The 25,059-nt window shown below is 42.0% G+C and overlaps 1 protein-coding gene across 9 annotated transcripts in view; it reads right to left on the bottom strand.

Annotated features, from left to right (window-relative positions):
• SORCS2 (sortilin related VPS10 domain containing receptor 2) overlaps positions 1 to 25,059 on the bottom strand; it is a 489,498-nt gene that overhangs the window by 86,002 nt on the left and 378,437 nt on the right. For all 9 annotated transcript variants that reach the window (XM_045018304.1, XM_045018301.1, XM_045018303.1 and 6 more), the window contains 2 exons: positions 23,275 to 23,364; positions 6,028 to 6,207 (listed from right to left, as the gene is read on the bottom strand). In XM_045018304.1, the coding sequence (XP_044874239.1) occupies positions 6,028 to 6,207; positions 23,275 to 23,364 (270 nt within the window). The remainder of the gene's footprint in view (positions 1 to 6,027; positions 6,208 to 23,274; positions 23,365 to 25,059) is intronic.

The raw sequence follows: 25,059 nt of genomic DNA, 5'->3' as shown, positions 1-25,059 counted from the left end.
TGTTGGTATAAAACAGTGATGCTCCATTGAGCGGAGGACCTGGCACCAGGTTTTCTTTTATTATTTTCTTGTTATATTTATTTTGGTTTTGAGATATTTTTCTTGCACAACTTTTTTGTAGGGTTTTAGTTTAGGACTTCACCATCACTTTTAAATAGCACCTGGATTTTTTTTTTAAATCGCTTTTGTAGATTTTGATGTGAGAAGTTACTCGGCCTACTCACCATACTAAACACTACACTTAGTAGTAAGATTTTGTGGGATAGACCCTTATATTGCGAACTCCTCATGGCAGGGACTTGTCAGTACCATTATCTGTACAGTACGTAGGCACATTGTCAGCATTCAAATAATAAACAATATCACTGCATTGATCATGAGTCACAGCTTCAAACCTTTTGCTTCATTCTGCCTCAAGGCTGCCCTAACTGAGGTTCTATGACTAAAGTGAATTATAGTCAAGTGTTTTTTTTCTAATTAATACAAATCAATAGAAAATATACTTTGAAAAAATTCATGTAATTCTCTCCTCTACTGGTTATTTTAAAGGTCATTCTCCAGTGATTGCCCTCCCCCACCATTAGAATGATGAGCTATAAAAGAACAAATCAACATCCATTTATAAACACTCTGGGCCTAAATGAGCACTGAGTTACATCAGTTTTATTCCAGTGTAACTTCAGAGCAATGGCCAGTCTTCATTTTTTTTCCATGGTTACTTTCTCCATTCTGTCCTTCTATCCTTTCTAATATTGTTATAGCTATTGCAGAGGCAAATAAAACCAATAGCAGCCCTCAAGATAACATAGCTGTTTATTTTAGCCTGTTCAATGTAACAGCTATGCTAAAAATACTAATATCATTTGCACAATAACAGCAGAATGCACTGCTATTTTGAATGATAAAGTAACCATTTATTCTTAAATTTACAGCAATAAAAAACCCAGCAAAGACAGTGTATAGATTAAAATATGAACAGAAGAATAATATAATTGAAGACTGAAAGCCAGCCAAATGAATACAGCTATGCTATTTTACTCCAGCTCATGGCCGGCCCTAGATATTTGTTTAGTTTAGTTATTATGCGCTCTAGCCTTCAATAGGAAGTGAGGGTGATTGCGTACTATAATTAAAGACGATGGGGCAAGCTATGAATAGAGCTATGCTCATTTAATTTCTTTGGTTTTATATTTGTCTTTTGTTCTTTTAAAATGTCTATAAAACTTTTCCAATAAAAATTCATATTAAAAGAAAGAAAGAGATCAATGTGCAGCAAACTACTGTGGCTCTTTTGGGTAATGCTGATTGTTAATCTGGCTCCTGAACCACTGATTTCTGACACAATCCCACAATCAGGAAAGATGGCCATACTGGTTAAAAAACAGAAGTTGATTTAGCAGGGAAGCAAAGGCAGATGTAGAAAAAACAAAAACAATACATAAGAAACAAAAGAAAGGGAAAAGTAATAGTAATGAATATAAATCAGAAATTAGGAATTGCATAAAATTGCTAGGGGAAGCCAAGGGACACAAGGATAAATCTATGGTCATCAGAATTAAGGACAATAAGGAGTTTTTAAATGTATTAGGAGTAAACTCAAAGAGCTCAATCTATTTAGCTTAAGAAAGAAAAGATTAAGGGGTGACTTGATTACGTATCCATGTGGGGAACAAATATTTAATAATAAGCATTTCAATCAGGCAGAGAAAAGTATAACACGATCCAATGGCTGGAAGCTGAAGCTAGACAAACAGACTGGAAATAAAATGTACATTTTAAAGTGAGAATAATTAGCTTCTTGAACAATTTATCAAGGGTTGGGATTCTTCGTCACTGATAATTTTTAAATCAAGATTGGATGTTTCTCTAAAAGATCTGCTCTAGGACTTATTTTGGGGAAGTTCCATGGTCTGTGGTATATAGGAGATCAGACCAGATGATCATAATGATCCCTTCTGGTATCTATGCTCTCAGATCCTGCTCGGAGGAATCACATGGCCCAGAATCTAATGGAAGTACAGCAGGACCAGAATGCTACCCCTCTGATACAGGACCAGAATGTTACTTCTGGGGGAGTAGGGTGTAAGGAGGGGCAGAGATGTGCTAAAGGAAGAAGAAGGGAAGCAAGGAGAGTTTCTGTGTGAGGCAAGAGAGACTTTTAAAACCAAGAGCTTACTCTGTGATTTTGGGATCACATTCTTTAACGTTTTCATTAAGAAGAAAAACACTTTGCCAGATTAAATGCCATTCCCTGAATTCAGGCCAAAATGTTCTCTCCCTCTCTTCAGCAGACATGTGGATGCTTAACATAATCTGAGGATTTATTACAGTTTTGTACTTGAATAAGTGTCATCAGCTCTCGGTATGATCAGGAATGGCTAGTTTTCACTGAGATTGTTATTCTGCATACTCTTTCATCTCTCTCAATCTGTAATATTTAAGAGTATATTTTGCCCTCATTCCAAACTCCCTTTGATATTAACATTAATGACAGCTCTGCCTGCAGACGTATGGGACAGCAGACCTCTTAGCATGGTATAGATTTGATACTAATTATTTTATTACTGAGGGTTTGCATGGTGATAATGTATACAGGATTGATCCAAACCCCACAGAGAGGAAAGATCACCCAGTGGCTAAGGTGCTAGCGTGAGACTTGGCAGATGTGGATTCAGTGCCTTGTTTTGCTACAGGCCTGCTAGGTGCCAGTCACTCAGTCTCTCTCTCTGTCTCAGTTCCACATCTGTAAAATGGGGATATTTGTCCTTCCTTTCCTAGCAGGCCTGTTGTGAGGATACATACATAAAAAGATTGTGAAGTGCTCAGATAGTTTGGTGATGGGAGTCCAGGGCCGGCTCTACCATTTTTGCCGCCCTGTGGGAGTCATATAAGGCCTGATTTTCAAGAGCTCAGTGCTTAGCAGCTCCCATAGAGGCACCTAAATAAATAACCATGTTTTCAAAAGAGTTCAGCTCCTGTTCAGGCATCTAAATGAAGCAGCACATTTTCAACAGCACTCAGCAGCCAACAGCCCCTATTGTTCGGCAGTCATTTTCTTCTTATGACTAGACAGTATGATACATACTAACTACCACAGATCTGTTCTGTAGTAACTATTGCAGAACTTTCCTGTGCCATTTTACTATGAAGGGAGAGCGTACAGAGGGCCCCTCAGCATTTACAACAGATAGTGTGTGTAGTGACCAAATAATGGACAATTGTGCAAATATTACAAACACTCAACTGAAATCAATGGGGCTAAGTCACATGACTGAGGAATAAATATATGAGTAAGGTCTGCAGTTTGGGGTATTAAATAAGCAATTGCTAGCACAATATGAGTATGCTGTAAATTAAGTGTCCACTTCTGTGACCTTTATTCATGAGTATTTCCACTCATGTCATGAAACATGATATCAACATGCTTGTTTTGCAATGATCTCTATGCTAAGCTTGTGGCTGGTTCACTTTTACAGCACTTGGTACAGTATTTCAAGACCACACTGACTTTGAATCACTGCTCACTGCTTCTTTCTTTCTTTTAAACATATATTTTAGAGGTTAGTCTCTGTGCATATATGCAACAAAAGCGGAAAAGATGTTCTGTACAAAAGATATAAAGGAAAATGAATGCAGACAGGTGAAAATCTCTAAAAGACTATAGAGCAGATGCACATGTAAAGGATTAAATGAGGCCAGTGGAAGACAAACTTGCAAATTTCATGCAGAATTATACATTAGTTGAAAGAGAAATTCTTAATCCATTGAGAGTTGTCTGTGTTTGGAGTTGAAGATTTTTTTCCAAGACACTTCTATTGAAACACCCTGCAAGATATCCCAAGTCAGAAAAAAAAACCCCAAACCAACAACTGTCCTGCAATCCCTAAACACAGTAGCAGCCTTATTTTTATTAACTACTTTGTACAGTGTAAATAAGTCAAAACAAATGAACTCTTGTAAATATTACTTGCTCATCACAGTCTAGTAAAGAAAACAAACACTAATTGTATTTCACCATGTAGCAGAAAAGATATGCAAGTTTTAAACTTTCTATATGTAGGCAGAGAAATTTTTCCATGTGCAATGCAGCTTTTCACTGAAAATTGGCTACGTAAAAATGGCATTGTAAGGTTCCATGTTTACTGTCGCTCAATCATTCCTTATTAAATATGCGCCATTATAAGTAATTTTTAAAGCCAGCTCTACAAAGTAAATCTGGAATTTGCAAATAATCTAGGATCTCTTCTTTTTGTGCACCACCAATAACAGAGGTTCCACAGGACAGATATTGCCCTCAGTGACACTTTTGCAACTCCCTGAACCTCAGTGGGCTTGCACAGGTGAAACTGAAAGGACTTTAGTAAACAATACTCAAGACCAGTAGTTCCAAGCCTTTTCTATACTGGCAGTTCCTTAGTAACAAGGGAACAGCAGAGTGGTTGTGACCCCTTAACACCTCTCTGTGACCTCTGATTGAGAACCCATGCTCTAGAAGATGCCAGAGGAGAAGAGAACCCAGTTTCTTTTCTCTTAACTGTGCTGGCTCTGCCAAGCTAACAGGACCAAAAAGCAGCAAAAACATATTTTGTCATTAAAATCAGCATACGGGACTCTGATTACACAAGAGGAAGAAGGTGGCCTTTTTCCATACCCTCCGTTCCCCACAGAATCCCCCTACGGTAATCAATGCTTGAAATGGGAGGGTGGGAATTATGTCACACCTCCTTGTCTGTTGAAAGAGAGGGAGTTATATAAAGGTGGAGGAGATTAGAAAAGTTTGGAGCATGCCATCATTTCCCCCCTCCAATTACAATCCTAGAGAGACTCATTTAACTCCTTCCTAACCATACGTGCAGGGGCAGCTCTAGGCATTTTATAGCCCCAAGCACGGCAGGCAGGCTGCCTTCGGCGGCTTGCCTGCGGAGGGTCCGCTGGTCTCGCAGCTTCGGCGGATCTCCCGCAGGCCCTCGCGGCGACCGGCAGAGCGCCCCCAGTGGCTTGCCGCCCCAAGCACGCGCTTGGCGTGCTGATACCTGGAGTCGCCCCTGCATACGTGCCAGGCTAAGGAGTATTGTGACTCCTTTGCAAAGAAGCCTGGTGCATTTAGTAAGAATATTTTTTAAAGCTGCAGAGGAAGCAGACTATTAAATTCAAGTGTTGTCATCATCACCCTTCTGAACAAGAAAACGGATGGCATTTTTTTTCCTAAACTTCTATTTTTCCATTTTTTCTTTAGCCAACTGCTGCAGGTTTAAAATACAGAATTGAGTATTTGCAAGGATGGCTCCTCTCATAGCAGCGCCTCTCGGAAAAAATGCCTACAGAAAGCAAAAGGATTTGTGGTCTGACTCAATCTAATGTTGTTGGCTCTTCATTTGTCTAGGTCAACATGTAAAGACCCAGTACTAGGCTCATACAACTGCTGTTTTCTGAGACCCTATTGGCTAAAAGGCTTCCTGATTAAAAAAAAAAAGTATGTAAGCAAAACTCAATGAATGAATGGACTTACATAGTATCTGATAATTACATTCATTGGCTTCTCAGACAAAGCAGCTAGCAGCTGAAATGCTGACAAATTGTAAAACAAATATAAGGCAAAAAGAGTATTGTTGTATTGCCTAGAAGCTAAATTTGGTTACATAAGGCAGTTTCATAGCTGTTTATATTCCTCCTTCCACAATAAACTAGTGCTAACTGAATCTTACTACTTAACTCTTCAGTACTTGAAATAACACCAGACCCCATATTTTAAGAAAATGAAAAATATTAAACTTGTTCCTGCACATCCTTGGAAACTTAAGAAACTGTGTATTTATAAAAACAACCAACACTTTAGGAGGAAGAGGAGAGAGAGGGAGAATTAGAGTAATACAGTACTCCCTTCCCATCACTCTAGAAAACTGGGGAGAATGTAATTAATTTGATAGTGATAACATTCATAATTAGAGTTGCTGACAACATAAAGTAGGAGAGACAATGGAAGAGACAGAAAGCAACAAAAGTTCTAATAGTTGCACAGCACCCTACCTCCAGAATATCTATCAGGACATTCTCTTCTGGCTGCTTAGTGCTCCTGACATTCTCTAGTAAAATGGAGTAGTATACACCCTGTGGGTCAGATTGGTACAGGTTGTACGTGTCTGTCTGGTACCATTCTTGAACAGCCAAAAATACTTGGTTTTCATCTGTACTGATAATCTGTAAATCCTGCAGAAAAAGAAATAAGATACAAGATTTATCATAATTGGCAATTAAAAAAAAAAGATACTATCTTGCCTACCTGACAAAAAACAAACTGGTCATGAGAGTCAAGTGCCAAAGAAAAGAGATACACCTTAAAGATCCCCGACTATGAGCTCTCTCAGCCTAGGTACTAGTAAAGCTACTATATCCTATCTCTCTCAGATTATGGGATATAGAATTTTCACCTAGAATTTGGAATCCAAACCACTTATTAATGCCTGAAGGAGGTGCTTTTGTTTCTTATTGGAAATGGGCTGGAGTTCTTAAACCAATGACTAATCAACAGGTTTCAGCATCACAAAACCTCCACCAATATTCACATTTGCAGCAGAGATGCCTAAGACTGAGGGGACACAGAATGTGAATTACTTTCACAAGACAGACAAAAGTCCATGAAATCTCCTGAAGATCTAAAATAGGATGAGAGGCAACCACCAATTAGGACAGAGATATATTACAAAGGGACCTAGAGAATAAGTAACAAACTCTTTGTGGCAGAGACCATGTCTTTCTATGTATTTGCAGAGCACTGAGCGCAGCAGGGCCACTGAGTGTTATTGTAATATAAATATTAAATAATAACAACAACATTCTGCATTCATTCCTCAATAATGTCATGCTTGGATTATTGCAATAGCCTCTTTGCTGGACTCCCTGTTTCCTCTCTCCAACCTCTGCAGGGAAAAATGCAGGCTAATACCTCTTGGGGAAAATAGTCTAATACACAAATATTCAATCAGAGGAAGAAATCAGGAAGTAGCAATGCTGAAATAGATAGTAATAGTGGACAGAAAAATTGGACCTGTGTTTACAATAGGATATGGCAGCAAAAAGGCCAATGCAATTTTGGGCTGCATACACAGAAGCATCATATCAGGGGAGAGAGATTATTACCCCTTTCCATGAACTAGGTTGCAATAGCACCGGGCATATTGTATTCAGTTCTGGTCACCTTATTAATGGAGGAATACTGACAAACTAAAAGGAATTCAGAGAAGAGCTTCCAAAAATAGATAGGTGGCAGGAGGGAATGACTTCTGAGTAAATATGTAACAAGCACCTTTATTACATTTCTATTTCTTTACATAGAAGTAACAAGAGTTGACTAGGTGCAGAAGAAGAGGTGACTATATACAGGAATGATTACACTGCACAGCAAGCACCTCTTTGGAAGGTATATATAATGAAAAGCTAGACAAAAACATTTTTGTATATAAAAGGAGTTAACCTCAATGTCTCGTTGAATCAAATTCACCACTCCGAATTATTTTAAAAATGTCATTGATACATCTGCCAAAACAAATGAATCTGTGGGAAAGGTCTCTGTTGTAGATAAAATCTCTCACATAGTTGATCTCAAAGCCATTCTCCAAAGCCCTGCAATTAAAATTTTGTATTGAATCAGAAGTAGATTTTTTTTTTTTAGAATCCTACTAATGGAACTCTACTGTCTTAAATTGCCAGCACTATTCATAAATAAGCAAGAGGATGCGTATGCAACATCTGGTAGTTCACCATAACCCATGACAATCATCATATTTGCCTTCTCTGACACAGCCTGAGAATAGTTATGCTACCAATCCAATTAACAGAGATGGAGGGGGAGGAGAAATAAATTACTAAAGAGTATAGGAATAAAGAGTATGAAAGGGTATCCATTAGTGAAAAGTTATAAAACCCCCTTAAATTATCATCATAGTTATTAGCAGCCCTTCAGCAGATGTCTTAAGAGCATTATTATAGTAAAATGCTTATAACGTGTCATAAACATACACAATGCTTTATAGAACACAGATAAGACATGCTCCTTGCCCCAAGTGATTAGAATCTAAATAAAGTGAGAAAAGCAAATGCAGGATGAAACATAGAACAACAGTGCAAAAGAGGGTGCCCCTGAGTGTTACTATTGATCAGAATGTCGGAGGAGGGATTACTTAGCGATGTGGAGTTTACACATGAATTTAAAGGAGAAAAGATAAAGCAATTTTCAGATAAACTGTGAGACTGGTACCAGACACAGGGGGAACAAAGCTGAGAATGGGAGATGTGGCTAATCTGATTCTCATCTCACTTACATCAGTTTTACCCTGATGTAGCTGTACTGACATCCATGAAGTTACTCCTGATTTGCACTGATGTAAATAAGAGAAGAATCCAACACTAAGGAGAAAAGGCAAGAGGATTGGGAAGAGGTGTGTGAGAGCAGAGAAGTAGGTGGATGCAAAAATAGATGCAATTTTGTGTCTCAAGATGAGGCATTTTAATTTTATGTGTTAGGAGATGGGAAGTCAATGGAAGTTCAGGAGGAGTTCACATGACTGGAGTAGTGAGAGAAGAAGATGACTTTAACGTAGCATTTTTGGACAGACTGGCAGGGGACAGCTGGAAGGCAAGAAGGCCAGACTGGAGGAGTTTATACTAATTAATATGTTTCACTAACTCTTCTCTTCCAATTGCAACTAACAATAGTAAGAAAGTGGAAAAGTAAGAAAGTGGAGTGTGTACTTATCCTGTTCAAGATGTCAGATGCAACTTTTTATGTGTCTGGAAAGAATCAGAATGCTGGGAGATGGGTCGGAAATAGGAGGGAGTGTGGGCTACAATGGCAGAGAGAAAGGAGGGTCAGGGCAAAACTGAGAGGCAAGATCAAATCAGGATCTTAGATGCCTATAGACAAATGCGAGAAGTATGGGTAATAAGCAGGAAGAACTGGAAGTGCTAATAAATAAGTACAACTATGACATTGTTGGCATCACCGAAACTTGGTGGGATAATACACATGATTGGAATGTTGGTGTGGATGGGTACAGCTTGCTCAGGAAGCATAGACAGGGGAAAAAGGGAGGAGGTGTTGCCTTGTATATTAAAAATGTACACACTTGGATTAAGGTGGAGACGGAAGTGTTGAGAGACTCTGAGTTAGGCTAAAAGGGGTAAAAAGCAAGGGTGATGTCATGCTAGGGGTCTACTACAGGGCACCTAACCAGGTGGAAGAGGTGGATGAGGCTTTTTTTAAACAACTAACAAAATCACATCCAAAGCCCAAGATCTGGTGGTGATAAGGGACTTCAACTATCCACATATATATTGGGAAAATAACACAGCGGGGCACAGACTATCCAATACGTTCGTGGACTGCATTGCAGACAACTTTTTATTTCAGAAGGTTGAAAAAGCTACTGGGGGGAAGCTGTTCTAGATTTGATTTTAACAAATAGGGAGGAACTTGTTGAGAATTTGAAAGTTAAAGAATTATGGGCTGGATGAATGGACGGTAAGGTGGATAGAAAACTGGCTAGATGGTCGGGCTCAACAGGTAGTGATCAATGGTTCCATGTCTAGTTGACAGCCGGTATCAAGTGGAGTGCCCCAAGGGTCGGTGCTGGGGCCGGTTTTGTTCAATATCTTCATTAACGATCTGGAGGATGGTGTGGACTGCACCCTTAGCAAGTTTGCAGATGACACTAAACTGGGAGGAGTGGTTGATACGCTGGAGGGTAGGGATAGGATACAGAGGGACCTAGACAAATTAGAGGATTGGGCCAAAAGAAATATGATGAGGTTCAACAAGGACAAGTGCAGAGTCCTGCATTTAGGATGGAAGAATCCCATGCACTGCTATAGACTAGGGACCAAATGGCTGGGCAGCAGTTCTGTAGAAAGGGACCTAGGGGTTACAGTGGACAAAAAGCTGAATATGAGTCAACAGTGTGCCCTTGTTGCCAAGAAGGCTAATGGCATTTTGGGTTGTATAAGTAGGGGCATTTCCAGCAGATCGAGAGATGTGATCATTCCCCTCTATTCAGCACTGGTGAGGCCTCATTTGGAGTACTGTGTCCAGTTTTGGGCCCCACACTACAAGAAGGATGTGGATAAATTGGAGAGAGTCCAGCGGAGGGCAACAAAAATGATTAGGGGGCTGGAGCACATGACTTACGAAGAGAGGCTGAGGGAACTGAGATTGTTTAGCCTGCAGAAGAGAAGAATGAGGGGGGATTTGATAGCAGCCTTAAATTACATGAAGGGGGGTTCCAAAGAGGATGGATCTAGACTGTTCTCAGTGGTACAAGATGACAGAACAAGGAGTAATGGTCTCAAGTTGCAGAGGGGGAGGTTTAGGTTGGACATTAGGAAACACTATTTCACTAGGAGGGTGGTGAAGCACTGGAATGGGTTACCTAGGGAGGTGGTGGAATCTCCTTCCTTAGAGGTTTTTAAGGTCAGGCTTGACAAAGCCCTGGCTGGGATGATTTAGTTGGGTTTGATCCTGCTTTGAGCAGGGGGTTGGACTAGATGACCTCCTGAGGTCCCTTCCAACCCTGAGATTCTATGATTCTATGATTCTATGAACGGAGGAGGTATCTGAGCCTCTAGCTATTATGTTTGGAAAATCATGGGAGACAGGAGAGATTCCAGAAGACTGGAAAAGGGCAAACATAATGCCCATCTACAAAAAGGGAAATAAAAACAACCCAGAAAACTACAGACCAGTTAGTTTAACTTCCGTGCCAGGGAAGATAATGGAGCAAGTAATTAAGGAAATCATCTGCAAACACTTGGAAGGTGGTAAGGTGATAGGGAATAGCCAGCATGGATTTGTAAAGAACAAATCATGTCAAACTAATCTGATAGCTTTCTTTGATAGGATAATGAGTCTTGTAGATAAGGGAGAAGCGGTGGATGTGGTATACCTAGACTTTAATAAGGCATTTGATACGGTCTCGCATGATACTCTTATCGATAAACTAGGCAAATACAACTTAGATGGGGCTACTATAAGGTGGGTGCATAACTGGCTGGATAACCGTACTCCGAGAGTAGTTATTAATGGTTCCCAATCCTGCTGGAAAGGTATAATGAGTGGGGTTCCGCAAGGGTCTGTTTTGGGACCGGTTCTGTTCAATATCTTCATCAACGACTTAGATATTGGCACAGAAAGTATGCTTATTAAGTTTGCAGATGATACCAAACTGGGAGGGATTGCAACTGCTTTGGAGGATAGGGTCAAAATTCAAAATGATCTGGACAAATTGGAGAAATGGTCTGAGGTAAACAGGATGAAGTTTAATAAAGACAAATGCAAAGTGCTCCACTTAGGAAGGAACAATCAGTTTCACACATACAGAATGGGAAGAGACTGTCTAGGAAGGAGTATGGCAGAAAGGGATCTAGGGGTTATAGTGGACCACAAGCTAAATATGAGTCAACAGTGTGATGCTGTTGCAAAAAAAGCAAACGTGATTCTGGGATGCATTAACAGGTGTGTTGTGAGCAAGACACGAGAAGTCATCCTTCCGCTCTACTCTGCACTGGTCAGGCCTCAGCTGGAATATTGTGTCCAGTTCTGGGCACTGCATTTCAAGAAAGATGTGGAAAAATTGGAGAGGGTCCAGAGAAGAGCAACAAGAATGATTAAAGGTCTAAAGAATATGACCTATGAAGGAAGGCTGAAAGAATTGGGTTTGTTTAGTTTGGAAAACAGAAGACAGAGGGGACATGATAGCAGTTTTCAAGTATCTAAAAGGGTGTCATAAGGTGGTGGGAGAAAACTTGTTCATCTTAGCCTCTAAGAACAGAACAAGAAGCAATGGGCTTAAACTGCAGCAAGGGAGGTTTAGGTTTGTCATAGTTAGACTCAGGACTCACAGTTTGTCAGACCACTCTGTTTTATTAGCACAGCGCTCTGCTAATAACACCCAGATAATGTGAGCACCATGCAAGACACAAACCATCTTATTTATACAGATAAAAGGGCGAGAACTTAACAAGATAACAAAAGAAGCAGAATCTAATAAGTTTACCTGGGCTAGGCATGCATATCTTATTTCCTTACTAACTATTACGGATCTTCTGTTAATGTTTCGCCATTAGCACCATTGTTTATGCCTAATGTTTCTTTTCCTGGCACCTGTATTTCAACATTTCTTATTTCTGCTTAAAGGTACATACAACATTTCTTTAATCCATTCTTATTTTTACAATATAATTCATTCTACTTTCCCAGGTTGGACATTAGGAAAAAGTTCCTAACTGTCAGGGTGGTTAAACATTGGAATAAACTGTCTAGGGAGGTTGTGGAATCTCCATCTCTGGAGATATTTAAGAGTAGGTTAGATAAATGTCTATCAGGGATGGTCTAGACAGAATTTGGTCCTGCCATAAGGGAAGGGACTGGACTCGATTACCTCTCGAGGTCCCTTCCAGTCCTAGAGTCTATGGGCTTGGCTACACTTGCAGGTGTGCAGCGCTGGGAGTTACAGCTGTCTTCGTACAGCTGACAGCTGTGTAGGGAAAGCGCTGGAGTGTGGCCACACTGACAGCTACCAGCGCGCAGTGTGGCCACATTTGCAGCATTTGTAGCAGTGTTGGGAGTGGTGCATTATGGGCAGCTATCCCAGCGTTCAAGTGGCTGCAACGTGCTTTTCAAAAGAGGGGGGTGGGGTGGAGTGTGACAGGGAGCGTGGGGGAGAGAGAGAGAGAGAGAGAGAGTGGATTTTTGGAGCCGACACTGTGTCAGCTCCCTGCCTTGCAAATTCTGACCATTTCCCCAACCCCTCATTCACTCTTAAAGGCAAATAGCCTACAGACCAGATAAGCAGCTGCTCCGACGGACTCCCTTTCCCTCCCTTCCCCCCACCATGCTGTTTCTCTCCTCAAGCAAACACTAGCTGTAGACATTGATCCCGCTGCCTGCCTCATTCACAGCAAACAGGAGCTGTGTTTGTTTTTTAGACAAGCAGCTCCGGGAGCCCCGAGTTCACAACAAAACAAAGAGAGGCATCATAACAAAAAAAAGAGTTCTTTAGTTAAAAGCATTATGGGAAAATTCTGGAGGCCAATTACAGCGCTTTTGGTGGCCACACTGGCGGAGCAGCGCTGCATCACCAGCGCTGAAATAGTTATACCCGAGGCAGAGCAGGAGTACAGCCAGCGCTGCAGCCAGGGAGATGCAGCGCTGTATGTGCCTTGCAAGTGTGGACGGTGAGTAAGTTGCAGCGCTGTAAACCCACCACCAGCACTGCAACTCTCCAGTGTAGCCAAGCCCTATGAAACTATGAAACAGAGGGTAACCAAATCTGCCTTTCACTCCTAGGCATAGTCTGTTCCATTCAAGTTTTACACTGCAGATTTTTATTTTTTGGTTCAGGATTACTGATATCTTTTCACCATTGTCTATTTCAATATATTTCCCCAAGCATTTACAACCCCATTACTTGGTTATACTGCCTTCCAACAGTCCTGGAAAACATCATCTGGCCAAATCTTGCTGATATAACTCTGAGGAAATTAACTGAAGTAAGGAAAGATGCAAATTTTGTACCTGGTTTTAAAACATATTTTAAACTTCTGAATTGTACATGGGTTGTGCAAACCAAGCTAAAAGAAAGTTACAAATAATCCCCCCTCCTGTTCGCTTTCCTTGCTCATATTACCATCTTCCACTATTAGAGCTAAGCTGGAGAAATGGTCATCAAGGATAAAATCATCACAGACTTAGGGCCCAGTTTTAGCAAATGTTGCTAGGCAGGACTTCCTGTCAGTAGGGAAAGGTTTAACTGGTAAGATATTGTGTGTGAGAGAAAATATCTTGTTCCAAAGAAGGCATTTTTTATTGCTATATCTAATTCATTGCCTGCAGCCACACTATGTCACGCTGTGATCTCAGCAGATCCTGTAAGCTACGCATTCATTCTTCCCTTCTGCAGGCTATTCAAAGCCATGCTGCTCTCTTAATTTGCCATTAACCTTCCTACCTGCACATTATTTATTTGATTTCATTGGCTCAGGGCCATTCCACTGACTTTAAAAGATTCCAAGAACCTGGAATCCTCCTACTGTCTCAAGTCAGGTTTTGGTGTACTCTAGCACATTTGCTGTGCTCATGTAACATTTGACCGCTAGTACTTTCATTTCCATATTTAAATGATAGAGTTGCACATTTGGCCCCCCTGTGGCAGAACTGATCTTCCTTGCAGCTAAAATGATCTTCCCTGCTTGCTTCTCCAACCATGTCATCCCCTCTAATGGAATTTCTCCACTGGCTTCCTATCTTGCACATCATTTTCACTCCTGCTCTCATTAGTACTTGCAACACCTTTGTTCCATCATTCAATCCCGCCTCACACTCTGTTCAGCTCCTTCTCCTGCGATCATCCTCATGCCTTCTTTCATGTGACCTCATGCCTGGAATGCTCCATTCACTATGCCAAGTCCTTCAAAGTGCCATCAATTTTCATGGACATCAATGTATGCTAACAGTGTTCGGCACCTGTCAGGAAATTCTTAAGCAGCTGTCGTAATTGGGTGCATTAAATCATTTGAGTGAAATTGACGTGTATGTCATTTCTACACAATTGTGTGTGTTCTTTCAGGGAACAATAAACATCCACCAAGGAATATGTGCAAGACCTTTTCCAGATTCATATAGCAGAAATCTAATCTCTACAATTTCCTAACAAATGTCCACAGTGCTCTATTAATTCTTTACTTTCTGCCTATAGTGAGGTACCAAAGTGAGGTACCTCTGTGGACCTTTTCCAAAAGTCTTCTGCTTTCAGTGGTAGTAAGGAACGTCACCGATAACATTTGTATAGAGTTAAGACAGAAGAAAATCATGGATCATCTTCAATACTAGTTAAACCTGGCTTCCTACCATGGAAAAATGCACAAGCCCCTATCTAAAAATCAGATCTGGTACAGAAGGCAAAGGGGGAGAGGTTGTTTTGTTGTTGTTGTTTTTATATTGTAAACGTAACCACTTTCTGCGTTACTTCCAGCTCTGTGCTAATTTGAGTGTTTGCTTTTTCTGGTGTAGCTGTCAGATACAGGAAAAGGAGTCTAGCTCAGAAGTCACCACAAGGGGTCAGGAATGGCATGATTGCATAGCTGTCAGGTTTGCTACACCCCATGTTTAATCATCTCATGTTTAGCCTGGCGAGCCTTTGATCACTAGAAAGATTTTGTAAGGAGTTCTGTGTTAATTCTGATTCAGTACTCTAATGCCAATCACCTATGCAAGTGTACAAGATTAAACACCATCAATCTGAAATTCACCTTTCTGTCTGTAAATTTTATCCTCTATACTCAAAAGTAATACCTAAAATCACTCTGAAAGAAGTTACAGTGCTTGTGCTTAAAAGGTTCCTTTCATTTTGAAAGATATTGCTCTTTCCACTGGTATTCCCCATTTTAAGTGAGTGGAACATTTCTCAAACCACTAGACTCTTTCAAAATGGAAGAAACTCTTTTTTTTTTCTTTTTTAAAGTTCAACCAATTGTTTACTCTGTGCGTTTTACAGCATGTTATGGCCAGTTTTACTATGAGGAGCTAGTCTTATGCATATTCAGTACTTGATACCTCAGTATAATATATTTTTTAAATCAATACCTTCATCCTGGTTTATAATGATGATTAAATCTCTCAACACCTCTGTGATAAGTAGATATAATTACACCCATTTTTCAGCAAGAAAAACCTGGGGGCAGAGCGGAGGGTGATCAAGGTCACAGAGTAAGCCTATGTTGTACTATACAGGCAGTGTGTGTTAATAGAATGGTGAAATGGAGAATGGCATTCAAGGAGGAGAGCAAATGTTGGAATAGCTGCTATTGTCACAGTCACCTCTATTTCCTCTGCTGCAGCTCAGCAACCCTTGTCATCCAAGACATGATACCCAGGCCATGCCCAAGCCAAGAAAGAAAGAAAGGCAATACTACTGGCCAGAAAGCATTGGTACAAACGATAATTGATAGTTGCAGTCTGCTTTCAACTAAAAGAGCAGGGAGAAATTACCGTGTGAAGTGCAAACACCATGCACATGCGCAGCACGACAATGTAATCCAATCATGCAGTCAAAATTGAACCAATGTTGCAAACTCTCGTGATTTTATTGCAAGCCTTGCAATATTTCTTGTTTTTACTTCATGTGCCAGATCCTGGAGGCATGTGATTAGGTGACAACCTCAGCTTGCCTTTAAAAATGAAGTGAATTCCTAGCCTGCATTGTTAAAGCTGGAAAATGTGACCCTACTGCACCCTAAAGGCCCTGACACTGGAAGGCAAATATAAAGAACTCAACATTTGTTATTTTTAAAAAATCTCATGTTTTTTAAGAAAATGTCATGATTTTTTGGGACCTGATTCATGATTTGGGAATGGCAATACTGAAACTAGGCAACAAATTATACTGAATCCAAAGGCCTTACGGTAATAGATGTGAATACCCAAAGCTCCTAGAGACAAAGTGGCTAGGACTTACGTTCCCACCATCCCCATGTGATCCCTTCAATCTCTGGGAGTGAGAGCAACATAACTAACCACCCCCGAAAAGCTTCAGGCTGTCCTAGTGCAGTGGTGTAAAAACAGGGAACAGGAAATGGGGAGGGGAACTGTTTCCTGGGTCCACCTACAAATGTTAATGCTGGTTCTGCTTGTTAACATTTCTAGCTATGTCAGATGCTGAGACTGAGGAGACTGCTGTTCACGCAGGCAATTGCCACACCCAAAGTGTGGCTGCCATTGCTGTGGCACATCCTAAAAAGGGAACTCCCCTCCTTCATCCCTCACTAGTGTACATGTGGCCTGCATTGTGCAGGAGGTCAGACTAGATGATCATAATGGTCCCTTCTGACCTTAAAGTCTATGAGTCTATGAGGGATGCACCACATAGTCCCAGCACCACTTCCTCACCAGCCCCTCCCGCAACGCATTAGGATAACAGAGTGGAAGTCCTGTTGCAGCTGCAGACTCTCCCCGCCAGAGCCCGCCATCCAGCTTCAGCTCAGAATTTGAACAGTTGGTACCTGAAGGGAGCTTGGAGTCCATTCCCCTTCCCTGACCCCCAATCACCCAATGGAAACAGTGGGGGTCCAATGCCAAGCCTCCACACACATGCACTAGCCAGGCAAGTCCCAGGGGAACTCACTGCTCAGCTGACCAAACACCCCGTAGCCAGAGGCCTGCTATCGCTACTATCAGAAAAGGCTGCAGGACATCTTCCTGCTGCAACCATTGCTGCTGTAAGGAACTGCCACCAAGGAGTGCAGCCACCTAGGGAAGCTTCCAAGAGGTGCTGGGAATAGGGAGCATAATGGATCAAAAAATACGGGAATGAAAGAACTGATGGACTATGGGGGAAACACTGTGGAACGAACGGGTCATTGACAGGAAAATGACATTTCAGCCTGGGAGTGTCATATGTATCCCTGACTGATACAGACAAGTTTGGAGCAAGCTCCTTGTTAAAATTCGGAGCGCATTACTGAGACTGCTGCATGTGTGGTTCCATTCAGAGCCACTTAAGAGAAGATCTGGTCTCACTTACATGTATAGTTTGTGACAAGGGGAATCTGCAGATGCAGAGTTATATTTTTTTGTTGCAATAAAAGCTTTGTGTCAAACAAAATTGTTTAGAAGAGTTTTAACTTTGTTTTCCTAACCCGTATTTTTCTTTAAGTCTCATAGATTTAAGTTTTCACTGACAGAAAAATCTCCAGGTAGTAGCCAAATTAAGAAAATCTCTCTCTCTCTCTCTATTTATTTATTTGGTGAAAAGCATATACGTAAGAGCCATGTATCACTTTGAAAAGGTAAAAGAAACAGCCATTTCTGAGGCAGTAACAGGTTATTTATTTCCTATTCTCTTTTGCCTTGGTTTCTATTACCTGGAAACTTTTATTTTATTATCCATTTGGCAATATAGTACAGATACATAGAGCTCAAGTCAAATAATAGACATTTTCATTCACAATATTTCTGCTACATTATCTTTTTAGATCCATGCATTATGCTTTTCTAAATTGCAGTAGGAAATAAAAGAGAATGTTGCTTCTACATTATAAAATGTCTGTATATAGTTATGTTAACTTGGAATGAATGAATGCAGGAACAGCTTGCAACACTAGCAGCCTGTAAAGAGATATTACCGCCACTGAGGGTTATTTACAAAGGTGAGAAGTGGTTAGAGTTATGAGACTCTTCCATGCAACAATAAAACTAACACAGCTGACAGAAATCACTTCATTTGCCCAGAGTTTTTTATTAACCTATTCTGATTACTAATGGGTCTTACAGGCTGCAGGGACATGTTGGCCCCCACTTCCTGCAGCTCCCATTGGCTGGGAATGGCAAACCGCGGCCACTGGGATCTGCGGGTGGCCATGCCTGCGGACGGTCAATGTAAACAAACTGTTTCGCGGCCCGCAGGCCACAGGTTGCCCACCACTGCACTAGACAGACTCACTTTACCAGCCTACTGCACTCTCTGGTTTGCCCACAATTCCCCTTTTTATGTAGGGAACAGGGCCGCCCGGGGGAGTGGGGGGAGGGAATGAGGCAATTTGCCCCGGGCCCCACAGGGGCCCTGCAAGCCCTGGTCTGACAGCGGTCCAGGTCTTCGGCCAGCATTTCAGTGGTGGGTGGCCCTTCAGTTGCTCTGGGTCTTCGGCGGCATTTCGGTGGCCTTTCAGTGCCGGCAAAGACGCGGAGTGACTGAAGGGCCCGCTGCCGCTGAAATGCTGCCGAAGACCCGGACCGCCGCCGGGTGAGTACAAGCGCCGCAGCTCCCCTGCTTTGCCCCAGGCCCCCTGAATCCTCTGGGCGGCCCTGGTAGGGAACCACTCTGCTCTGTGACATGCATAGGGTTGCAGAGCCCACCTGAGAGAAGACCTTCTGATGCCTCACCCCATTCACCTGAAAAGCAGAAACATACTGTCTGTTTACATTACAGCTGCTATAGTGACACAGCTACGGCGCTGCCACTGGCGTGCTGTAGTGTAGCTGCTTCCTACAGCAATGAAAAGGGGTTTTTCTGAGGCAGTTAATCCACCTGTTTGAGAGGCGGTAGCTAAATCGATGGAAGAAGAGCTCTGTATAAGCTCGAAAGCCTGTCTCTCTCACCAACGGAAGTTGGATCAGTAACAGACATTACCTCACCCACCTTGTCTCTCTAATCTCCTGGGGCCAACACAGCTACAGCAACACTGCATACTTTTCCAGCTAACACAGCCTTTGTGTTCCTAACTAAGGTATTGAACCTACCCCAAATGAAACAATTAGCATCTAATTTATTTATTCAGTCAAGCCTGGACAATCCGGGACAAAGGACTCAGCATCTAGCACAGAGGTGGGCAAACTATGGCCTGCAGGCCACATCCGGCCCGCGGGACCCTCCTGCCCGGTCCCTGAGCTCCTGGCCCAGGAGGCTACCCCTGGCCCCTCCTCTGTTGTTCCCCCTCCCCCGCAGCCTCAGCTTGTTCCGCCGCTGGCGCAATGCACTGGGCGGCAGGGCTATGAGCTTCTGGGGCAGCGCAACTGCAGAGCCTGGCCTGACCCAGTGCTCTGTGCTGCCTGGTGTCGACAGCGTGTCTGGCTCCAGCCGGGCAGCGTGGCTGTAGCGCCGCCAGCCCTGGTGCTCCAGGCAGCGTGGTAAGGGGCAGGGAGTTGGATAGAGGGTGGGGGGGGGGAGTTTGGGGGAGCGGTCGGGGGTAGGGGTGTGGATAGGGGTCAGGGCAGTCAGAGGGTGGGGAACAGGGGGGTTGAATGGGGGCAGGAGTCCCCAGGGGGCAGTCAGGAAGGAGGGGGAGTTGGATGAGTGGCAGGGGGCAGTCGGGGCAGGGGTTCTGGGGGCAGACAGGGGACAGGTTGAATGGGTGGTTGGATGGGGCAGGGGTCGCGGGGGAGCAGTCAGGAATGAGAGGGGGGGTTGAATGAGGCGGTGGGGGGCAGTCAGAGGCAGGGGTTCCAGTGGTGGTCAGGGGATAGGGAATGGGGGGTGAGGTGGGGGTGGATGGAGCAGAGGTCCGGGGTGTATGTGTGTTAGGGAACAGGGGGGGTTGGATGGGGCAGGAGTCCTGAGGGGGTGGATAGAGGGTGGAGGCCGGGCCACGACCCCCTCCCCTAACCTGCCCTCCATACAATTTCCAAAACCGAGGCAGCCCTCAGGCCAAAAAGTTTGCCCACCCCTGATCTAGCAGCACATCAAATAATCTAGGGTACAACTGAAGCATATCTAAATAGGCTATGTTTAGAAGTTTTGTATATATAAGAGATATTGTAATGCTAATACTCACTGGATAATGTATCTTCTCAGTAAACCAAGTGAGTGCCCTATATAGATGATACATAGATTTTAAGCCCGGAAGGGACCGTTAGATCAACTTTTTCTGACCTCTTGATTAACACAAGCCAGATAATTTCATCCAATTACTCCTTATTGAGCCCAATAATTTGTGTTTGACTAAAGCATATCTTCCAGAAAGGCATCCATTAATCATCTGAAGACTTCAGGAGCTGGAGAATCAAACTTGGCAGTTTGTTACAATGGTTAATCACCCTCCCTGTTAAATAATTGTGCTCTATTTCTAATTTGAATTCGTCTAGTTTTAGCTCCTTGTGATTGGTTCGTCTTATGCCTTTATCTGCTAGGTTAAAGAGCATTTTAGTACCCAGTATTTTCTCCCCATGAAGGTACTTACCTACCAGCAAGTCACCTCTTGATTTTCTTTTAAACAAACTGAGCTCCGTAAGTCTCTCACTGTCAGGGTTTTCTCCAGTATTCAGATAACTCTTTTCTCCACGGTCTCCAAGTTTTCAACATCATTTTTAAAATGTGGACAACAGAACAGGATGCAATATTCCAATACCTGTCTCACCAATGCCAATAGTCATGACTTCCCTGTTTATACATCCAAAAATCACATTCACTCTTTTTCCCACAGTATTGCACTGGGAGCTCATGTTCAGTTGTTTGTCCTATATGACCCCTAAATCTTTTTTCAATCACTGCTTTTCAGAATACAGCCCCCCACATTCTGTTGATATGGCCTGCATAACTTCTTCCTTGATGTATAACCTTGGCTTTGGCAGTGTTAAGACACATTTTATTTGAATGGGCCCAGAGTCCAAGTGATCCAGGTAGTCCTGTCCTCATCATTATTTACCACTTTGGCAATCTTTGTATCATTTTCAAAAAGATTTTATCAGCAATAATTTTACATTTACTTCAAGCTCATTGATTAAAATAACAAATAGCTTCTGGTCTAGTACCAATCCCTGCAGAACCCCACTACAAATGCCCCCAGTGAATGTTTCTACATTGACAACTACTTTTGAGATCTTAAGCCAGTTCTTAATCCATTTAACATGAGCTTTATTTATATTGTACTTTGATATTTTTTAAACAGAACGTCGTACAGTACCAAGTCGAATGCCTAACAAAAATCTAAATGTGCTACATCTATGCAGTTACTTTTAGCACCAAACTTGCAAACTCATCAAAAATGAAATAAGGTTCGACAAAAGAGTGAAAAACATCCTTTGGAACTAAGTATCTTCACCGTGCGTCTGTTTTATTATAATCCACTTTCATGCATTAAAGAAGTCTGTTTCCTGAAATCTTTAAATATATTAAATTTCCTGGAAGCTGATGGAATAATGTTTCACATTTGTCTAGGACCATTTATCCAAAGACCACAAAACAATTTACAAACACTAATTGGTTAGGCTCACAACACCCTGTTAGGTCGGTTTGTATTATAGAGGACGGCAATATATAAATTGAGGGGCCATAGGGCTGGTCATGTCCACAAAGCAGCAAACTAGATATGATAGTGGAGACCCAGCTCCAGTGGTAAAGGTGCCAGCACAGGTTTGAGGGGTAAGAGGAAGAGGCTCCTTGTGCTTTCTTCCCCACCATGTACACCTGCCTGTATTAAAATCCTAGTCTGTCAATCAGCATAACTAAAAATGAAAAATAAACACAAGCACAAAGAAATAAAAACAATCAACCAAAGGCTTTGACTGATGTGCTGAGATACTGCAATGTTTCTTGAATTATACAGCAAACCGTGAAGTTTATTTGAGAAATACCGTTTCTGTCAACACTCTCACACTCATTTCTTTCATGTGAAATAAGGCTTAAACTCTGTGACTCTGCAAATGATATAGTTCCCTTTGATTTTTTGCATGTTTAGACATTTATATTCTTTCTCCTGTTGTTTTCCTAATTACATGTTCACCCAAGAGACCACAAAGGCTACTTGGGACGTCATTCTGAACACTCAAATAAATATTATGTGGAAGGGTTTGGCCCTGGTTATGACTTTTTTTTTAAAAAAACAGCTGTACCCAAAGGAGAAGAAAGGGGTTCCAGCTTCTTATTCAAACAGTATCTTTATTAGTTGCTATCCTGTATATTTAAAATTAAAAAACTACAGGGCACTGCCATATTAAAAAAAACTTGGAAGAAAAAGAATCATTCAAATTATTCTTTGCTTTAAAATGAAAGAAAGAAGGAAATTCCATACAGGCTAAACAGTAAGGTAGTGACCTAAACTCAGACATAAAACCTGTCAGTTACTCTTGTACTTAACAAGTCATTCTGCTCAGGGATTGCAGAAGCCTTCCAGCTAGCCATAAATATATGGAGCATACTGTGTGTACTGCAAAGCCTCAATCACATCAGTTAGACTGTATGCAAATGATATATGCTTGTATTTTATTACCAGTGTGCTTTGCAAATACAGAAAGCCTTGTCCTTACAAAAAATATGTCAGAGTGCAAGAATTCCTCAATTAGCTTTGCCAACCTTGTCACTCTGATGGCACTAGGGAATATCTTTGGATTCTTTGGTGACAGAAAACACACGTCAGCTGGTAAAATTCTCTTATACTTCCATTCGTGTTTCTAGCAGAAAGACACCATGTGACATTAAACTGTAATTGATTCTTGAAAGATTACTCACTATCACCACATTACCATTGTATCATTGAAAGTTATTGTGATGACAGATGACAAGTAAGTTAGCCTCTGCTTTTCAGTCCTCTGAGTTACAATGAAAGCTACTATACTTCAAGGATGCATATTAAGGCAACAAAACAAAAACACACCTCAGGAAGAATTCAGAAATCCTTATGGAAGCAAAAATAAGCAAAATAGCAGGATTAATAGGGACAGAAGAAGCCTACTCCTGGTCAAAAGGGGAATGAAGACAAAAAAGATAGTGGAAAGAAAAATAAGTTGTGCACACTTACCTTTGGCAATGCGTATTTTGGTAGCTTCATCTGTATGAAGTCATTTCGACGGTAAGAGACATAATATTTAGTCCGATTTGCTGATGTTGTCTATGCAAAGAAACAAAGGGAATACCAGGATTAGTTTGCCACTAAACCCAATCATCCATAAAGGCACAAATAGATTTTTTGTCACAATTTGAACATATATACAATATTAGTACTGTATTGTATTCATTTCTGTCATTTCCTCTATCACAGTATCTGGACATTCCTATAGTAGTGTAACTGCAGACTACTGATTAAAGACCAGGCAGAGTTTACTCTCAGCTGATAGGAGGGGGTAGCATGTAAATATGTCACCTCAGGAACAAACAACAGTTTCCAACAGTCATAATTCCCTCCCTTGTTCTGGAGAAAGAAGTAATCTGCTACTGGTATAGACTTCTCCTCCTCTGCTGGCTGGTGCACTGGGACGCCATCCTTTCCTTACCCCCAGTCCATCTCCCCACTAGTGTCTCACTCTGTGGACAGCTCATGCTTCTGCCCTCACAATCTGCTGCATGAACACAGGGGGCAAGAGACTCTCATCCAACAGAGGCAGAGTAGGATATAAACTGTCAGTGAATACTAGTATCTTTTAAAATGTGTTTGGAGTGTTGTTACAGCCCTGTTGACCCCAGGATATGAGAGACAAGGTAGGTGAGGTAATATCATTTACTGGACCAACTTCTGATGGTGGAAAGTCCATGGGTGCACAAGTCAATGGGTCCAGATCTAATGCATCCATGGGTGCTCAGGGAGTTGGCTGATGTGATTGCAGAGCCATTGGCCATTATCTTTGAAAATTTGTGGTGATCGGGGGAGATTTCGGACAATTGGAAAAAGGCAAATATAGTGCCCATATTTAAAAAAGGGAAGAAAGAGAACCCGGGGAACTATAGACCGGTCAGCCTCACTTCAGTCCCTGGCAAAATCATGGAGCAGGTCCTCAAGGTATCCATTTTGAAGCACTTGGAGGAGAGGAAGGTGGTCAGGAACAGTCAACATGGATTCACCAAGGGCAAGTAATGCCTGACCAACCTGATTGCCTTCTACGATGAGATGACTGGCTCTGTGGATATGGGGGAAGTGGTGGATGTGATATATCTTGACTTTAGCAAAGCTTTTGATACAATCTCCCACAGTGTTCTTGCCAGCAAGTTAAAAAAGTATTGATTGGATGAATGGACTATAAGGTGGATAGAAAGTTGGCTAGATTATCGGGCTCAACGGGTAGTGATCAATGGCTCGATGTCTAGTTGGCAGCTGGTATCAAGCGGTGTGCCCCAGGGGTCGGTCCTGGGTCCGGTTTTGTTCAACATCTTTATCAATGATCTGTATGATGGGATTAATTGCACTCTCAGCAAGTTCGCAGATAACATTAAGCTGGGGGGAGAGGCAGATACACTGGAGTGTAGAGATAGGGTCCAGAGTAACCTAGATAAATTGGAGGATTGGGCCAAAAGAAATCTGAGGAGGTTCAACAAGGACAAGTGCAGAGTCCTGCACTTAGGAAGCAAGAATCCCATGCACTGCTACAGGCTGGGGACCGACTGGCTAAGCAGCAGTTCTGCAGAAAATGACCTGGGGATGACAGTAGACCAAAGACTGGATATGAGTCAGCAGTGTGCCCTCGTTACCAAGAAGGCCAACGGCATATTGGGCTGTATTACTAGGAGCATTGCCAGCAGATCGAGGGAAGTGATTATTCCCCTCTATTTGGCACTAGTGAGGCCACACCTGGAGTATAGTGTCCAGTTTTAG

Source organism: Mauremys mutica, chromosome 5 (genome assembly GCF_020497125.1).
Source record: "Mauremys mutica isolate MM-2020 ecotype Southern chromosome 5, ASM2049712v1, whole genome shotgun sequence".
NCBI lineage: Eukaryota > Metazoa > Chordata > Testudines > Geoemydidae > Mauremys > Mauremys mutica.
Note: the sequence above shows the minus strand (reverse complement) of the source record. Positions and strands in the feature narration are given on the sequence as shown.